This window comes from Bombina bombina, chromosome 6 (genome assembly GCF_027579735.1).
Source record: "Bombina bombina isolate aBomBom1 chromosome 6, aBomBom1.pri, whole genome shotgun sequence".
NCBI lineage: Eukaryota > Metazoa > Chordata > Amphibia > Anura > Bombinatoridae > Bombina > Bombina bombina.
In genome coordinates this window covers 592,925,844-592,943,273 of record NC_069504.1, presented here as the reverse complement: position 1 = coordinate 592,943,273, position 17,430 = coordinate 592,925,844, and the positions used below count along the sequence as shown (strand labels likewise).

General features: G+C 38.8%; 1 protein-coding gene across 1 annotated transcript in view; it reads left to right on the top strand.

The window, feature by feature from the left end:
- Positions 1-17,430, top strand: part of LOC128663307 (dual oxidase 1-like) — a 485,563-nt gene that overhangs the window by 205,315 nt on the left and 262,818 nt on the right. Inside the window, exons 8-12 of the mRNA XM_053717572.1 lie at positions 4,597-4,657; positions 6,632-6,725; positions 8,440-8,530; positions 10,077-10,179; positions 10,448-10,620. Coding sequence (XP_053573547.1) covers positions 4,597-4,657; positions 6,632-6,725; positions 8,440-8,530; positions 10,077-10,179; positions 10,448-10,620 — 522 coding nt within the window. The remainder of the gene's footprint in view (positions 1-4,596; positions 4,658-6,631; positions 6,726-8,439; positions 8,531-10,076; positions 10,180-10,447; positions 10,621-17,430) is intronic.

Genomic DNA, 17,430 nt, shown 5'->3' with positions numbered 1-17,430 from the left:
GCTCAAAAGAGGAGGGGGGAGAAATAGCTCAAAGGGGGAGGGGGAAGGGGGGGAGATATATCTCAAAAGAGGAGGGGGGAAGGGGAGAGAGATAGCTCAAAAGAGGAGGGGGGGAAGGGGGGAGAGATAGCTCAAAAGAGGAGGGGGGAAGGGGGGGAGAGATAGCTCAAAAGAGGAGGGGGAGAGATAGCTCAAAAGAGGAGGGGGCAAGGGGGAGAGATAGCTCAAAAGAGGAGGGGGGAGGGGGGAGAGATAGCTCAAAAGAGGAGGGGGGAGAGATAGCTCAAAAGAGGAGGGGAGAGAGATAGCTCAAAAGGGGAGGGGGGAGAGATAGCTCAAAAGAGGAGGGGGGAGGGGGGAGAGATAGCTCAAAAGAGGAGGGGGGAGAGATAGCTCAAAAGAGGAGGGGGGAGAGATAGCTCAAAAGAGGAGGGGGGGAGAGATAGCTCAAAAGAGGAGGGGGGAGAGATAGCTCAAAAGAGGAGGGGGGAGAGATAGCTCAAAAGAGGAAGGGGGAGAGATAGCTCAAAAGAGGAGGGGGGGAGAAATAGCTCAAAGGGGGAGGTGGGAGAGATAGCTCAAAAGAGGAGGGGAGGGGGGAGAGGAGGGGGGAGAGATAGCTCAAAGGGGGAGGGGGGAGAGATAGCTCAAAGGGGGAGGGGGGAGAGATAGCTCAAAGGGGGAGGGGGGAGAGATAGCTCAAAAGAGGAGGGGAGGGGGGAGAGATAGCTCAAAGGGGGAGGGGGGAGAGAGAGCGCAAAAGAGGAGGGGGGAGGGGGGAGAGATAGCTCAAAGGGGGAGGGATAGCTCAAAAGAGGAGGGGGAGAGAGAGCTCAAAAGAGGAGGGGAGAGGGGGGAGAGAGAGCTCAAAAGAGGAGGGGGGAGAGAGAGCTCAAAAGAGGAGGGGGAGAGATAGCTCAGAAGAGGAGGGGGGAGGGTGGAGAGATAGCTCAAAAGAGGAGGGGGGAGAGATAGCTCAAAAGAGGAGGGGGAGAGATAGCTCAAAAGAGGAGGGGGGAGAGATAGCTCAAAAGAGGAGGGGGGAGAGAGAGCTCAAAAGAGGAGGGGGGAGAGAGAGCTCAAAAGAGGAGGGGGGAGAGAGAGCTCAAAAGAGGAGGGGGGAGAGAGAGCTCAAAAGAGGAGGGGGGAGAGAGAGCTCAAAAAGGAGGGGGGAGAGAGAGCTCAAAAGAGGAGGGGGGAGAGATAGCTCAAAAGAGGAGGGGGGAGAGATAGCTCAAAAGAGGAGGGGGGAGAGATAGCTCAAAAGAGGAGGGGGGAGAGATAGCTCAAAAGAGGAGGGGGGAGAGATAGCTCAAAAGAGGAGGGGGGAGAGATAGCTCAAAAGAGGAGGGGGGAGAGATAGCTCAAAAGAGGAGGGGGGGGAGATAGCTCAAAAGAGGAGGGGGGAGAGATAGCTCAAAAGAGGAGGGGGGAGAGATAGCTCAAAAGAGGAGGGGGGGAGAGATAGCTCAAAAGAGGAGGGGGGAGAGATAGCTCAAAAGAGGAGGGGGGGAGAGAGAGCTCAAAAGAGGAGGGGGGAAGAGATAGCTCAAAAGAGGAGGGGGGAGAGATAGCTCAAAAGAGGAGGGGGAGAGATAGCTCAAAAGAGGAGGGGGAGAGATAGCTCAAAAGAGGAGGGGGGAGAGATAGCTCAAAAGAGGAGGGGGGAGAGATAGCTCAAAAGAGGAGGGGGAGGGGGGAGAGATAGCTCAAAAGAGGGGGGAGAGCAAAAGAGGGGGGAGAGCAAAAGAGAGGGGGGGAGCAAAAGAGAGGGGGGGGGGAGACGGCAAAAGAGAGGGGGGAGGGAGACGGCAAAAGAGTGGGGGAGACAGCAAAAGAGAGGGGGGAGGGAGAGCAAAAGAGAGGGGAGGGAGACAGCAAAATATAGGGGAGGGAGACAGCAAAAGAAAGGAGAGAGAGAGAAAGCAAAAGAAAGGGGGGGAGAGAGAGCAAAATAAGGGGGAAGGATGAGAGCAAAAGAAAGGGGAGAGAGAGCAAAAGAAAGGGTGGGGAGAGAGAGAGAGCAAAAGAAAGGGTGGAGCGAGAGAGAGAAAAAGAAAGGGGGGAGAGAAAGAGAACAAAAGAAAGGGGGAGAAAGAGAGAGCAAAAGAAAGGCGGGAGAGAGAGAGCAAAAGAAAGGGGGGGAGAGAGAGCAAGTGAGGGGGGGAGAGAGCAAGAGAGATAGGGGAGAGAGCAAGAGAGAGAGGGGAGAGAGCAAGGGGTGGAACCACTGTACTGCAAAAAATGGCCCGTGTACACGGGCTTTAGGACTAGTTCCCAATAAACCACTATTTATTTGAATGCACAAATATAAACGTAATATTACAAGATGCTTTATACGTTTTGTGCATCTATGTACTAGTGTGGTTCCACCTAAAGGTAAATTCTCAATTCTGGTGCAAAATAGACAAAATACAATACGGAAAAACTTCCGCTCGCCAAAGAGTCTCTCCTTCGACCCAGATCAGAAACGCAGATATAGAAAATAGTGGCGCTTCCAACCCTCTTTTAAGAATTGAGTGGCTTCTGGTGTACTCCTCAATGAAAAGGAAATCACAGAGTTGTAAAATACTGCAAAGGTTACAAAGTACTAGAAAGCAAGCACTCATAGTAAGTCTTGCAGCTTCCGGTGTGTATAATTCCTCTGGACACAATCCAAGGACAGGATGTAGTAGAAAACAGTGTTTTTAATGAAAAGTTTAAAATACAAAGTTTCAGCTTAATCACAAAAGCTTGCTCTACACAAAAAAGTAAAAAAAAAAAGAAAAGAAAAAAAGAATATATACAATGATCATCTCCATCCTGTCTTATATACCTGTCTTTCACATCACTTGACAAGTTATCTAATGACGACAGGTTTATAAGACAGGATACAGATGATCATTGTATACAACTACTTTTTAAATTTTGAATGCTCTTGAGAAAGGCATATTCTGCTGAAACGCGTAGAGCAAGCTTATGTGATTAAGCTGAAACTTTGTATTTTAAACTTTGTATTTAAAACACTTTTTTCTACTACATCCTGTTCTTGGATTGTGTGCAGAGGAATTATACAAACCGGAAGCTGCAAGACTTACTGTGAGTGCTTGCTTTCTAGTACTTTGTTGCCTTGTCAGTATTTTACAACTCTGTGATTTCCTTTTCATTGAGGAATACACCAGAAGCCACTCAATTCTTAAAAGTGGGTTGAAAGTGCCGCCATTTTCTATACCTAAATTTTCCATTCTATATGCAAAATTATTTAAATCTATGAATCTCAAACTGATTTTATATATCAAAGGAAGGACAGGGAACTCACAACAGAAATTTTCAAGAAACAGTGGAATTCCATTTTTTGGTATACAGCTAAATCTGCCCACTCCTTGCAATCATTAGAAAGTAACTTGAAGCTCTTGACAAGGGGATACCTTACCCCACAAAGGATTAAACATCTGTACCCATGAGCTTCTAACAAATGTTGGCATGGTTGTCAACAGAAGAGGACCTGTTTCCCCTCTGATGGGATTGGTGTAACATATAGCCATTTTAGGCCTAGTTTCCATTAAGGTGGTAAAGTTTGGAACCTAGTGGTAAGATAAAAATTCTCCATATTCTTTAATGGAGAGAAATGTTTTTATCACCAGTTTCCACAATTTACCACCTCAATAGAAACTAGGCCTTAGTCAGAAAGCATCTGTTAATTACATGTAGACACGTTACACATCCTAATTAACATTCCTCTTAATGTGAAGGGCAAACCCCAAAAAATCTTTACCAAATAGTGATTCATAGAAGCCTGTTAATATACCAGTTATTCATGATTTGTGGGACCAGGTATCCAGCAACCTCTTTATAGAGATATAACTACCTAATGCACAATAAGTTAGATTTACTGTATATCATGATATAATGTCCGAATGGGATGAATATTTCAATAATTTTGACCTGAGAAAACATTAATGTTCTGTATCCCTGAGAACTACAAATATTAGCAATCTTTATAAGTCTGAGGTAACCGGTATTGTTATGAAATATTTTATTTATTATTCATTTTTTCCCTCACTCCTCATAACATATGTTCATGTTTTTTTGTCTTTCATATGATGTTTAATGACAATTTCAATGTCATATTTAGTTAAATATCATCTTAACCTGTAGTTACTCTATAAAATGCTTACTTTGGACTGTGTTAATCTTCTTTATTGTGCTAAACACATATGAACATAACAACATGGATCTAAAATGTTTGTCTTTCAATGTTATATGTTTTTTTAGTGATTGGTGTTTTTGGCCGCACTTTCTTTCTTTCTTTCTTTCTTTCTTTCTTTCTTTCTTTCTTTCTTTCTTTCTTTCTTTCTTTCTTTCTTTCTTTCTTTCTTTCTTTCTTTCTTTCTTTCTTTTTCTTTCTTTCTTTCTTTCTTTCTTTCTTTCTTTCTTTCTTTCTTTCTTTCTTTCTTTCTTTCTTTCTTTCTTTTTTTCTTATTTTAAATCAGTTTAAAACTCATGTTAGTATGAGGGTATTTTTAGATATTCTTTAATTTAATTATTTATTTAATTTCTATTCATTTTTTTATTAGTTTTAAGATTTGCTAATCAGTACTAATTTTATTTTCCTAGAACATTGTTATATATGAATGGCTTCCTGTACTTCTTCAGAAAACACTTCCAGCTTACAGAGGTAAGTTTTCTACATTGAAGAATTACAATTGTTGTAATAGAACTTTAAGGAACAGCCTCTAACAATATATAATATATAAATATGTTACTCTACTTTAGTGTTGTCATGCTCATAGGAGCGGGCTCCGGAGTTTGGAATTTATGTGTTGAGGTGACAATCACATCATAAGCACTAAAAGGGGCCACTGGTATGGTCTTCTTAAAGGGCCATTATACACTCATTTTTTCTTTGCATAAATGTTTTGTAGATAATCTATTTATAAAGCCCATAAAGTTTTTTTTTTTTAAAAAAAATGTATATTTTTGCTTATTTTTAAAGAACATTGCTCTGATTTTCAGACTCCTAACCAAGCCCCAAAGTTTTATTTGAATACCGTCAGCTACCTTCTCCAGCTTGCTCCTGTTTGTGTAAAGGGTCTTTTCATATGCAAAAGAAGGGGGAGGGGGGGAGTGTCTTATTTCCCACTTGTAGTGGGCTTTCCAACTGCCTTTTCAACAGAGCTAAACTGAACGCTTCTAAGTAAGTTTTTAAACCATTTTATACTGGATTTTTATATCAGTATCTGTGCATCTTATTCTTTATAGTAGTGTCTATTAAATGCAGTTATATGAAAATGAGTGTATACTGTCCCTTTAATGGAATTACCCATTTTAGGCAAGAAACAGATATTGAATACAAGTTTATTGTACAGGACACGGAAAGATCAGATACTAGAAGCAGGATAGCTGAGCAGGTGCTCCCACTCCAGAGCTGGAATAGGAGGTAACAGGAACAGGAATAGGAATGACCATTCTAAGGCCGAGACTGGAATGCCCACTTGAGGCTGAAGACAGGAATGCCTACTTGAGGCTGAAGACTGGAATGCCCAATTGAGGCGGAAGACTGGAATGCTCACTTGAGGCCAAAGACTGGAACAGGATACAGAAACTGGGCGGACACCCACTGCAGAGTTTGAGTAAAATTGCTGGGTACTGGTATGTGGCAGATACCCTCTGCAGGATTTGGAAGCAGGAGCTGGAGACTGGAACATGGCAGATACCCTCTGTAGAACTAGGGTACAGGAACTGGATACAGGAACTTGAGATACCCTCTGTAGAGCTTGGGTGCAGTAGCTGGAGACTGGCACTTGGCAGATACCCTCTGGAGAACTTGAGTGCAGTAGCTAGAGACTGGCACTTGGCGGATACCCTATGTAGAGTTAGGGTACAGGAACTTGACACACACCCTCTGCAGAGCTTGGGTGCAGTACCTGGAGACAGGCACTTGGCAGATACCCTTTGTAGAGCTAGGGTACTGGAACTGGATACCGGAACTTGACAGACACCCTCTGCAAAACTTGGGTGAAGTAGCTGGAGACTGGCTCTTGGCAGATATTTCCCTGCAGAGCTTGAGTGCAGTAGCTTAAGACTGGCACTTGGCAGACAGTCCATGCAGAGCTTGGATGCAGTAGCTGGATACTAGAACTTAGAATGTGCCCTCTGCAGGGCTCGGCACTGAAACAAAATACCAGTGCTCTGCCGGACTTGGGTACAAGTATTTAGTGAAATAAAAATATTTGAAGACAAGCTATTTAAAGACCATTCCAGCCCAAAAATGTTTTGTGCCAGTGGCTTCATGTTAATGGATTCTCTAGACATTGTTTGATTTTGAAACAATATAACACCATTTTTTGCAAAGGCTTTCTCATGATTGTTTGAGTTATCTGATTTAGAGCCCTTGCCTTATAGAAAATCCAAGATTGTTAGTAAATTTTTAGACATTTTAAAGATGCTATTAATAAATTACATTAACTAATATGAAAGGATTAACATGCTTCATGTAGAATATCCAGATGTTATTGTATATGTAGTTTGAGTTCCAATTTAAACATCTGATCTTGCAAAAATAAATAAATAAAATTAAGTTAAAAATGAAAACGTTGTACTAATAATTATCTGTCTTTAATATTTTAATTCTGATCTGCTGTATTAACAGGCTATAATCAACATGTAGATGCAAGTCTTTCTAATGAGTTCCACGTTGCTGTTCAATTCATGGCAACCCTAGTGCCACCAGGTGTTTATAAAAGGTATAACATCATTTATTTATTCGATATTAAAAGGGGTTTAAAACTGTATATTGCAACACCAGTGTTTACCTGTATCTTTAACTAAATAAAATGTCCCTGTTCACTTATTGTAGGTCTGTTTTCTGCTTGCATCTGGTTCCCTTGCAAAGGAAAATGAAAATATGTAGCAAATAAACTAATTTTAAAACAGCTGTTAATAACAACATATAATAATGTTAATGATAACATGTAATAATAAAAATAGGTAGCTAAGTTTGTCAATGACCACAAAATGAAATGGTATAGATTATATTCCAGATGTGAACTTAAAGTGAGGTTAAATCCTAGTGTTTGTGGAGTTGCACCAGTAAGTGCTTGAGAAATAGCTCATGTGAGCAGCGGTCAGCAGATGTACAGTGCTCGCTGCTTGTTTACAGCAAAGCCGGGCGGACAGGTTCCCAAGTCGTGAATCTTGTCTGCCTGCGGCTTCGTACATGGAACCCTAAAGATGCAAATGGATTATTTTTCCATGAGCTCAACTTACTGAACTAACTGATGTTTCTTGTACACTCCCAACTTAGTGACGTAATATGCACTCTTTAAATTATGAAAGAACTCATTCATTCCACATGGTTGTGCCCAAAATACCAGTGGCATTTTATCCATTGTGGGAGATTGTTGGATTTTTTTAACTCTTGCAAACATAGCAGAACTTTTTGAGGCTCTTTGCAACCAACATGGAAGCAAAAACAAAAAAGCAGCCAATTAAAAAAAATAACTTAATAAACAATTTATTTATTGCTGATGACTGCCTTGTGCGTTTTTTTAAATTCAAGTTAATTTCATTCTTTAATGAGATGAAGTTTTGAATGTTTCACATTTGGTAGCAATTGAATAAGTGGAGTCAAATCTTAAACTTTATTAGAGCTTCTGCTCAGGAATAACGAGCATTAACTTAGAACTGATGTTCAAACAAAAGAATAGCTTGTAAATATATAAGGGATGCAGGACTATAGGCAGGAGTAATGTTGAGATGAACTAATAATTTGCTAATACTTCTTAGCTTACTAAACAAAAGTAAAGGGTAACTTGCCCAAATGCCAAAGATCTGATAGGCTTTCAAGGAAGGGTAATAACAGTCGCTTATATATATATGTCTGTGCTTTCTGTAAAGATGCCTGCAGTTGGAAAAGGGAACACAGGTAGTGAAGAAGAAAAGCCCACTTAACAAAGAACTGCTCACAGAAGCTAAATGGATAGGCCGAGCCATCTAAAAGACACTCGGCTTTTCCTTTAGTAGTATCCTCTTTGCTTACTATTAGCATAATGACACTACTCACTGTTTAATTCCACACCTCCATGAACTATACGTTTTAGTGGGATCTCTGCTGTCAATTTGACATAAAGTTTGTAATAGTGTGTAATGACTTATGAAACTCATCTTATGCTTTGCTCTTATCTAATTCAACAGCCTTACCACGTTGGGCTACTTTGCACATCATATATATACATTTTTACATGGTGTTTTTCAATGTATGGTGTTGTACATGCTCAGTTCTCATTTAGCAAATGTGATCACTTCCTGGTTTCATTAAAAGTTTATAATACGTGGATGTAGTAGACATATATATTATGTTATGTATCAAGTAATGAATACCTTTATACTATACACAGATATTATTTGTTTATTTATTTTATAAGAAGAATTAAATGCAATATGTGGCTTTCATTGCAGGAATAATACATGTCATTTTCAGAAAGTGACCAGCTCAGATGGTGGCATTTGGCCAGCTCTTCGTTTGTGTGACAACTATTGGAAACGAGAGGTGAGAAATGTCTACCTATTCATAACTTTAATAGGGAATGTGTAGCTTTTTGCTGACCAGTGTTTTATGAATATTTGAACTAACTAAACATTATATATACTATAAACACTTGTAACTCATACATTGTAATTGGATCTGTGCTCTTTCACCTTGATAACTGACTTCTAGTACAATAGTGTACACATGCACTGCAAGTACTGGCAATTTGTCAAAAGTGAAATCACTGACCATACAGCTAAGAAAACCAATTAGAGTCATGAAATGCATTGTCCTTCTCTGCAGGTTGTCCAAAATATGTGGCTTTTACATGAGGTACTTAGTTACTGGTCTAGACTGCACAAAGAAAAAACTCTTAATCAAGAGCTCACTTTTCTCTGATAGAAATGCTACTTGTCTCTGAGGCTAGGAAGTACTTTTACACAAGCTTTTTTTTCTCAAATCAGTCAATGGGCTTCAGGCTCGCCGGAAACACAAGTTATGAGACAGCGGTCTAAAGACCGCTGCTCCATAACCTGTCCGCCTGCTCTGAGGCGGCGGACAAACATCGCCAGAAATCAACCCGGCCAAATACAATTGGGTTGATTGACACACCTTGCTAGCGGCCAATTGGCTGCAAATCTTCAGGGGGCGGTATTGCAATGGTGCAATGATAAATGCCGAGAGCGTATGCTGTCGGAATTTATCGATGTGCAACGGGCATGATCCGCAATATCGGATCATGTCCGCTCTCATAATGATAATTTGGCCCCAATGAATCAACCAGTGAGAAAGATTCATAAACACTTGTTATGCTATGGTGGGTATTATTGTTCAGTTGAGATCATGTTAGAAATTCTTTGAGGCGCACTTCACCTATCTTTTCTAGCCAATTTCCAGTGGGCGTTCCTGCCATGATCATCTATAGGTGTGTTAAATGGCCCAATACAAGATACTAATAAGAACCATTAGCAATGGCAACAAAAATAAAACATACAACTGCAAGGCTTGGAAAAGCATTTGAACAACGGGATCTATAAATACTTGTAAATGTTACTATTTTCATGTTTGTTTTGTTATGTTAAAGTAGCATAACAAGTAGATGGGTTGGTATATATGCCATTTTTATTGCAGACATGATAAACATGGGTAATCTAGAAAAAAAATTTTTGTAGTGCTTTTTTATGCATTTGTTGATTATGCAATTCTACTGCACCCTTTAATGGTCTGTTATTTAGAACATTTTAAAAGAAAATCTATTGTTTAAAATTGTATAAGAATTAGGTGTTCACAGACATTTTTCTCATTGCTAGAGCATTAAGAATTACAAAATTAATATAGAAAATGATAGAACATGTACCTACATATACATGATTGCAATTTTGATACAAAATGATTGGAACATCCCTGAATGCTAAATAGAATCATTACATTGCTGTTTTCAGAACATGAATCTACATATTTAATGTTGTTAGAGTCTATATATAACAGTATAGTGCAGACACACATTTACATATCTTAGAACATTGTTTACATTTTTGTATTTTAAATATATGTTTTTGTTTTTCAGAATATAAATGTACAAAACCCCCAGGATATTGATGAATTGCTTCTTGGGATGATTTCCCAGATTGCAGAAAAAGAAGATAATGTTGTTGTTGAAGATTTAAGAGGTAATTAAGGATTTTTACTTGAAATGGAATAGTGCTTGGAGATTATGCATGAACATTTATTCTTCAGGAGCAATGCATGTGAAATAATCATGAAAAGTATATATAGTTTAGGCTACATGAGTTCAAAGCAAACCATCATTCACTATGTGCAACTTTGATATTTATATTCGTATAAAGTTGCATGTACTTTGAACAAAAGTTTTTTTAATGTGGTCTGATCCTCTCAGGTGATATCACCATAAAATATATATTTTTTTCAAATCGCTAGATTATTGGTACGGACCTGTAATATATTCCCGAACAGACTACATTTCCAGTAGCATCCAAAGAGGAAGAGATTTAGGACTGTGTTCCTATAACCAAGCAAGGGAATACTTTGGACTTACTCCTATTAAAAACTGGAAATACATCAATCCACAGCTATATGAGAGCAGTAAACAGGTCAGTCAATCATTCAGTCAATACTCTGTTGCTTGGAAATTATTCACTTAGATCTAAAAAGTTTCTGGTAAATATTAAAATATAAAGACAATATTTGCATTTACTTTATTATTGAATTATAAACTAATTTATGATTCAAGACTTTATATGGCTAAAAAGTCTAAATAAAATACTGTAAAATTATTTTGTATTATATGGTCTGTATGCCCTAAAAATAAATGAGATCATCCTGATTCTATTCTTAATTATATTGCCTATGTAAGATTTTTTTTCAAATTAATAAAAGATGCAATAGGACTTGAAACCCATTTCAGTTTATTTTATAATGTAGTGTAGACTTAAAATATTTCAATTTACTTTCATTATCAAACTGATGCAGATGATTAGAGCACTATATAGCAGCAATTTTGCATGAATGCTTTTAACTATGTTATGCATTGTACAAGCAGTGCTGCCATCTAGTTCTCAAAAGTTTAAAACATTGTTAAAAGCATTTGTGCAAAACCGCTACATATATTACTCCAGACATGTGCATGTTACCTATCTAGGTATGCTCTTCAACAAAGAGTACCATGAGAGTGAAGACACAAAATAGTATACCTTGTTGTCATGGATTTATTGTGTCTGTTCTCTTCTCTGTCTCTTCTATGGATATTACAGCTTCATCAGCATTAGATATATGTTTTGAAGACATATTTTCCTCCCAAAGGTATATTGTTATTGAACTATTAATTATGTCCTTAATGAATTTAGTAGTTTATTTTTTTTATTTATGATAGCAAAAGCTTATAGATTCTTTAAACATTATCATACTTTTTAAGGTAACATATCCCATAATAAAGCTTTTTTTATATCTTTATAAAAAAGGGGAGCTGTTACCTTTTCTCTTGCAAATACCCTTTACTATACAACCAGCATTCCATTGTTCTTACCTGCTGCAATACTACATTGCTTTCCAAATTTCATAACTGCTGAAAAAATAATTCCCAAGTCCTGTTCATTTTTTGTAACAGTCCTTAACCCCTTAATGACCACAGCACTTTTCCATTTTCTGTCCGTTTGGGACCAAGGCTATTTTTACATTTTTGAGGTGTTTGTGTTTAGCTGTAATTTTCCTCTTTCTCATTTACTGTACCCACACATATTATATACCGTTTTTCTCGCAATTAAAAGGACTTTCTAAAGATACCATTATTTTCATCATATCTTATAATTTACTATAAAAAAAATTATAAAATATGAGGAAAAAATGGAAAAAAACACACTTTTTCTAATTTTGACCCCCAAAATCTGTTACACATCTACAACCACAAAAAAACACCCATGCTAAATAGTTTCTAAATTTTGTCCTGATTTTAGAAATACCCAATGTTTACATGTTCTTTGCTTTTTTTGTAAGTTATAGGGCCATAAATACAAGTAGCACTTTGCTATTTCCAAACCATTTCTTTTAAAAATTAGCGCTAGTTACATCGGGACACTGATATCTTTCAGGAATCTCTGAATATCCCTTGACATGTATATATTTTTTTTTAGAAAACATCCCAAAGTATTGATCTAGGCCCATTTTGGTATATTTCATGCCACCATTTCACCGCCAAATGCAATCAAATACAAAAAATTGTTCACTTTTCACAAATTTTTCCACAAACTTTTGGTTTCTAACTTAAATTATTTACAAACAGCTTGTGCAATTATGGCATAAATGGTTGTAAATTCTTCTCTGGGATCCCCTTTGTTCAGAAATAGCAGACATATATGACTTTGGCGTTGCTTTTTGGTAATTAGAAGGCCGCTAAATGCCACTGTGCACCACACGTGTATTATGCCCAGCAGTGAAGGGGTTAATTAGGGAGCATGTAGGGAGCTTTTTGGGATAGTTTTAGCTTTAGTGTAGTGTAGTAGACAACCCCAAGTATTGATCTAGGCCAATTTTGGTATATTTTATGCCACCATTTCACCGCCAAATGCGATCAAATTAAAAAAAAAGTTAAATTTTTTTCAATTTTAGGTTTCTCACTGAAATTATTTACAAACATCAGACCCCCTGATCCCTCCCAAACAGCTCTCTTCCCTCCCCCACCCCACAATTGTCCCCGCCATCTTAAGTACTGGCAGAAACTCTGCCAGTACTAAAATAAAAGGTATTTGGCCCTTTTTAAAAAAAAAAGAAAAAAAAAAAGCATATTTACATATGCTGATGTGTATGATGCCCCCTTAGACCCCAACCTCACTGATCCCCCACCTAACAGCTCTCTAACCCTTCACCTCTGCCTTAATGGGCGCCATCTTGGGTACTGGCAGCTGTCTGCCAGTACCCAGTTTTGCAAAAAATTTGCCTTTTTTTTTTAAAAAAAAAAGCCCTTTTCTGTAGTGTAGCTTTCCCCCCACCAAGACCAACCCCCAACCCCTTCCAGATCCCTTAGATTATATTTTTAGTATTTAAACTTTATTAGTTTTATTTACTTTGAACTTTGTTTTTCTGTAGTGTAGCGGTTCCCACCCGCTCCCACCCCGTGCACGCGCCTGCCCATCACCCCCCCCCCCCCCGATCCCGCCCCCCTCCACTCCATACAGAGCATCGATGGCCGCCCACCCGCCTCCCACGTAAGCTCCCACCCACCAACGATACCGGCCATCGGTGTCCGGTGCAGAGAGGGCCACAGAGTGGCTCTCTCTGCATCGGATGGCCAAGGGGGGTTATTGCAGGATGCCTCCATATCGAGGCATCACTGCAATAACCGGAAAGCAGCTGGAAGCGAGCAGGATCGCTTCCAGCTGCTTTCCAGACCAAGGACATACGCCACACGTCCTCGGTCATTAACTGTATTTTTTTTGAGGACGTGTGGCGTACGTCCTTGGTCGTTAAGGGGTTAAAGGGTCAGCGAGTCTGTAATTAACTAATACATTATTTTGCACTGTGTGACGTTGAACTTTCGAGCCCAGTCCAAGTCTCCATTTTTAAATTTCACTTCTCATTTGATTGAGCCCTCCTGAGACATCAATTTATTGTGTTGCCTGCAAACAGAAAAATATGTTAAAGGGACAGGCAACACCAGAATTTTTGTTGTTAAAAAATAGATAATCCCTTAATTACCAATTCCCCAGTTTTGTATAACCAACACAGTTATAATTATACATGTTTTATCTCTGTAATTACCTTGTATCTAAGCCTCTCCAGACTGCCCCCTTATTTCAGCTCTTTTGACAGACTTGCATTTTAGCCAATCAGAGCCGTCTCCATGGTAAATTAACGTGCATGAGCTCAATGTTATCTATACAAAACACGTGAACTAATGCCCTCTAGTGGTGAAACTATCAAAATGCATTTAGATTAGAGGCGGCCTTCAAGGTCTAAGAAATTAGCATATGAACCTCCTAGGTTTAGCTTTCGACTAAGAATACCAAGAGAACAAAGCAAAATTGGTGATAAAAGTAAATTGGAAAGTTGTTTAAAATTGCATGCCCTATTTGAACTGTCCCTTTAAGTATGTTATCAAAAACGAATTCAGACTCATAAGAATTTCACATTGCCTTTTTGCAGGAATTTAATATTTACAGTAATCTCAGTAAGGGCCTGATATTTAAAAGCTCTTCACTAGGTGAGATGATCTAAGACAGTGGGCTCAAAGTACCGGCCCTGGGGCAAAATGCAGCCCTCAAAATAGTTTATTCTGGCCCTCCCTTGTTTAATAAGTAATCCATTCATTTGGTCTTTCAATTTTTTTTTTTTAGAGTTCTAAGAGGTGTAACTAGTTGTGTTCTATATAGACATTTATAAGATAAAAATAAAGACCAGCGTCCAGTGTAGACCCCCACCACACACTGCGTTGGGTAAATGTTACTTTTTACATTGCTATAAAGTTCCAAGATTATCCCTTCACTTGGCACTCACAAGATAAATATAGACAACTGTGTATGTCTATTGTGGGCTAAAACTCCCATAATGCACTACTTAGCTAAATGTCACTTCCAGTTCCTAGTATATCCAGTTTTGGAGCATTTACTCAGTTCAAGCAGCCCCCATGGGAGAAAAACATTTGGCCAGTAGCCCCCAGATACTTTGAGTTTGATACACCAGATCTAAGATATTGTAAGATTCAGGCCTGCTTAGTATGGATGAATGTGATATAGGTTTGTAGCATAGTATCAAATGAGAATACTATTACTTGGTAAACCCATATAGATATATGTGCAGTTAATCTAAGAATAATGATTCCCTGCATAAAATACACACTCTAGTATAATCTGCAATATTAGGAATAATATCAAAGTAATTCTTGGAATAAACAGGCTTGTAAAATATAAGAGGTTATGGAATAGGTGAAACTTTCCAAATGAATAAGTAAGGAGTATTTAATAATTGAATGAGTAATATGAAGAAATTGAATACACAGCAAGTAAGTCTTATCCAAGGTAATTTAGATAGAATCACATAATGGAGAAATTCTGCAAATAAAGTTATAATGCAAACGAGGTATTGTACCTTGCAAACTGTGAGTGCGGTAGGTAGAGACAAACACTTCCGGGTTCTGTACGCTGCGAGTGCAGCAGGAGTTGAGACACGCTGAAGCCGGCTAACTGACAGCGTGTGACGTCACGATTCTCCGGTGCAGCCGAAAACAAGATAAAGTTAATGAAACGGAACAGATAAGTTATAACTGTTTAGAACTTCAATAACCGGTTATTCTTAATGGGAGCCACAAGCTTGTTTAAAAAAACATATGAGCGCATAAGATGGTACAGGTAGCGTAAGTCCACAATTAACAGACAGTCTTGAATAAATGTAAGTACTTGCCCAAACTTAGATTTCCTATGTTGAAGAAGTTGTAACAGGCTGGAATACACTGGGAGATTCGTAGTAAAATGTTCTTGAATGAAATAACTCCAGTTGTAGATGAGATAAGAATCAATTTAGAAACTTACAGAGAACTGAGAGGCTCAGTGTTACTCTGAGGAGAATAACAAAATACTAAGCAAGGTGTGCTTAGTGATCAGGTGTTTTATGGGAGTGAGTAGGTTATGATTGGTTGATCTCTAATTAAGGAAACAGTGCACCCTAAACCCTGACATGACTCCCCCCTCAAACAAGCTGATCCTCAGCTTGAAGTCTGGGGCAATCTGGATATCTCCTGTGAAATTGGGTAACAAGTCGTGGTGCATTAAGATTAGATGCGGGTTCCCAGGTGTCATCATCCTCTGAATATCCCTTCCACCTAATTAAATATTCCAGAATTCCCTTGGAAAACCTTGAATCGAGTACTTCTTTCACCTCATAGACTTCCGAGTCTTGGATGGAACTGGTCGGCAGTAATTGGGGTGTATTGTTTCTTGTAGGAATGTATGGTTTGAGGAGGGAAACATGGAAAGTTGGATGTATTCTCATAGATGATGGTAAATCTAAAGTAACTGCGTTCTGATTTATTACCCTAGTAATGGGGAAAGGTCCGCAGAATTTTTGCGTCATTTTTCTACTCGGGAGATGTAGCTTTAGGTTTTTCGTTGACAACCATACCTGGTCTCCAATTTGGTATGAAGGTGGTTGTCTGTGCCGCAAATCATAATAGTGCTTTTGGGAGTTTTGAGCTTTTGAAATGTTTTCTTTGATAACCCGAAAATTGTCTAGGAGTGCATTATTCCATTCATCAACCAGAGGAGAATTGGAAGGAGTAGTACTAACTGAAGTGATGGTTGGATGGTACCCATAATTTGCAAAGAACGGAGATAATTTTGTGGATGAGTTGGTTAGGTTATTGTAGGAAAATTCAGCGAAGGGTAGGTATGTTATCCAGTTGTCTTGCTGATAGGAACAGAAACATCGTAAGTACTCATCTAACCATTGGTTGATTCTTTCAACCTGTCCGTTTGCTTGTGGATGGAATGCAGTTGTGTATTGATGAGTTATGTTAAGAGATTGACAGAGACTTTTCCAAAATTTAGATGTGAACTGAGATCCCCTGTCAGATATCAGAACTGTTGGTACTCCATGAAGCCGAATCACATGTTGTATGAATAGTTTAGCTGTTTCCGCTGAAGTGGGAAGCTTATGAAATGGGATAAAATGCGACATTTTGGTGAAACTGTCAACAACTACCATGATAGTGGTATAATTTTTTGATGGAGGTAGATCCACAATAAAGTCAACTCCTACTTGTTTCCAGGGTCTGTCAGAAGTTGGAATGGATATTAAAAGCCCGTACGGTAATTTCCGCTCTGTTTTGCATACTTGACAAGTAACACAACTCTTTATGTAACTTGAGACAGTTTCCCTCAATTGAGGCCACCAATATGTCCTTGTTATAAGTTCGATGGTGCGTGATTCCCCTGGATGACCAGCTAAGGGTGAATCATGGTGGTGTTGTAGGATTTGTTGTCTCAAATCTTTAGGAATATAGATCATATTCTTGTAGTAGTATAATCCGTCTTTCAGTTCCAAAGGAACCTTAGTGTCAGTGGGTGAATTTTTCGAAGAGTTCTTTATATCAGTAAGAAAGTCTGAAGTTAATCCGATGAAGCGTTCAGAAGGAATTATAGATCTAGGATTTTCATTAGGAATAGGTTCGGATAATTGTCGAGAGAGTGCATCCGCTTTTCCATTTTTGTTTGCAGGGCGGTATAGGATTTGGAAGTCGAATCTTGCAAAGTAGAGACTCCACCGTACCTGTCTAGCTGATAGAGTTTTGTTATTTTGCAGGTATTGGAGATTTTTGTGGTCCGTGTAAATTATGAAGGGCATTTTTGCACCTTCTAGTAAGTGTCTCCAGAATTCTAACGATTTGCGGATGGCGAGTAATTCTTTGTCTCCTATTG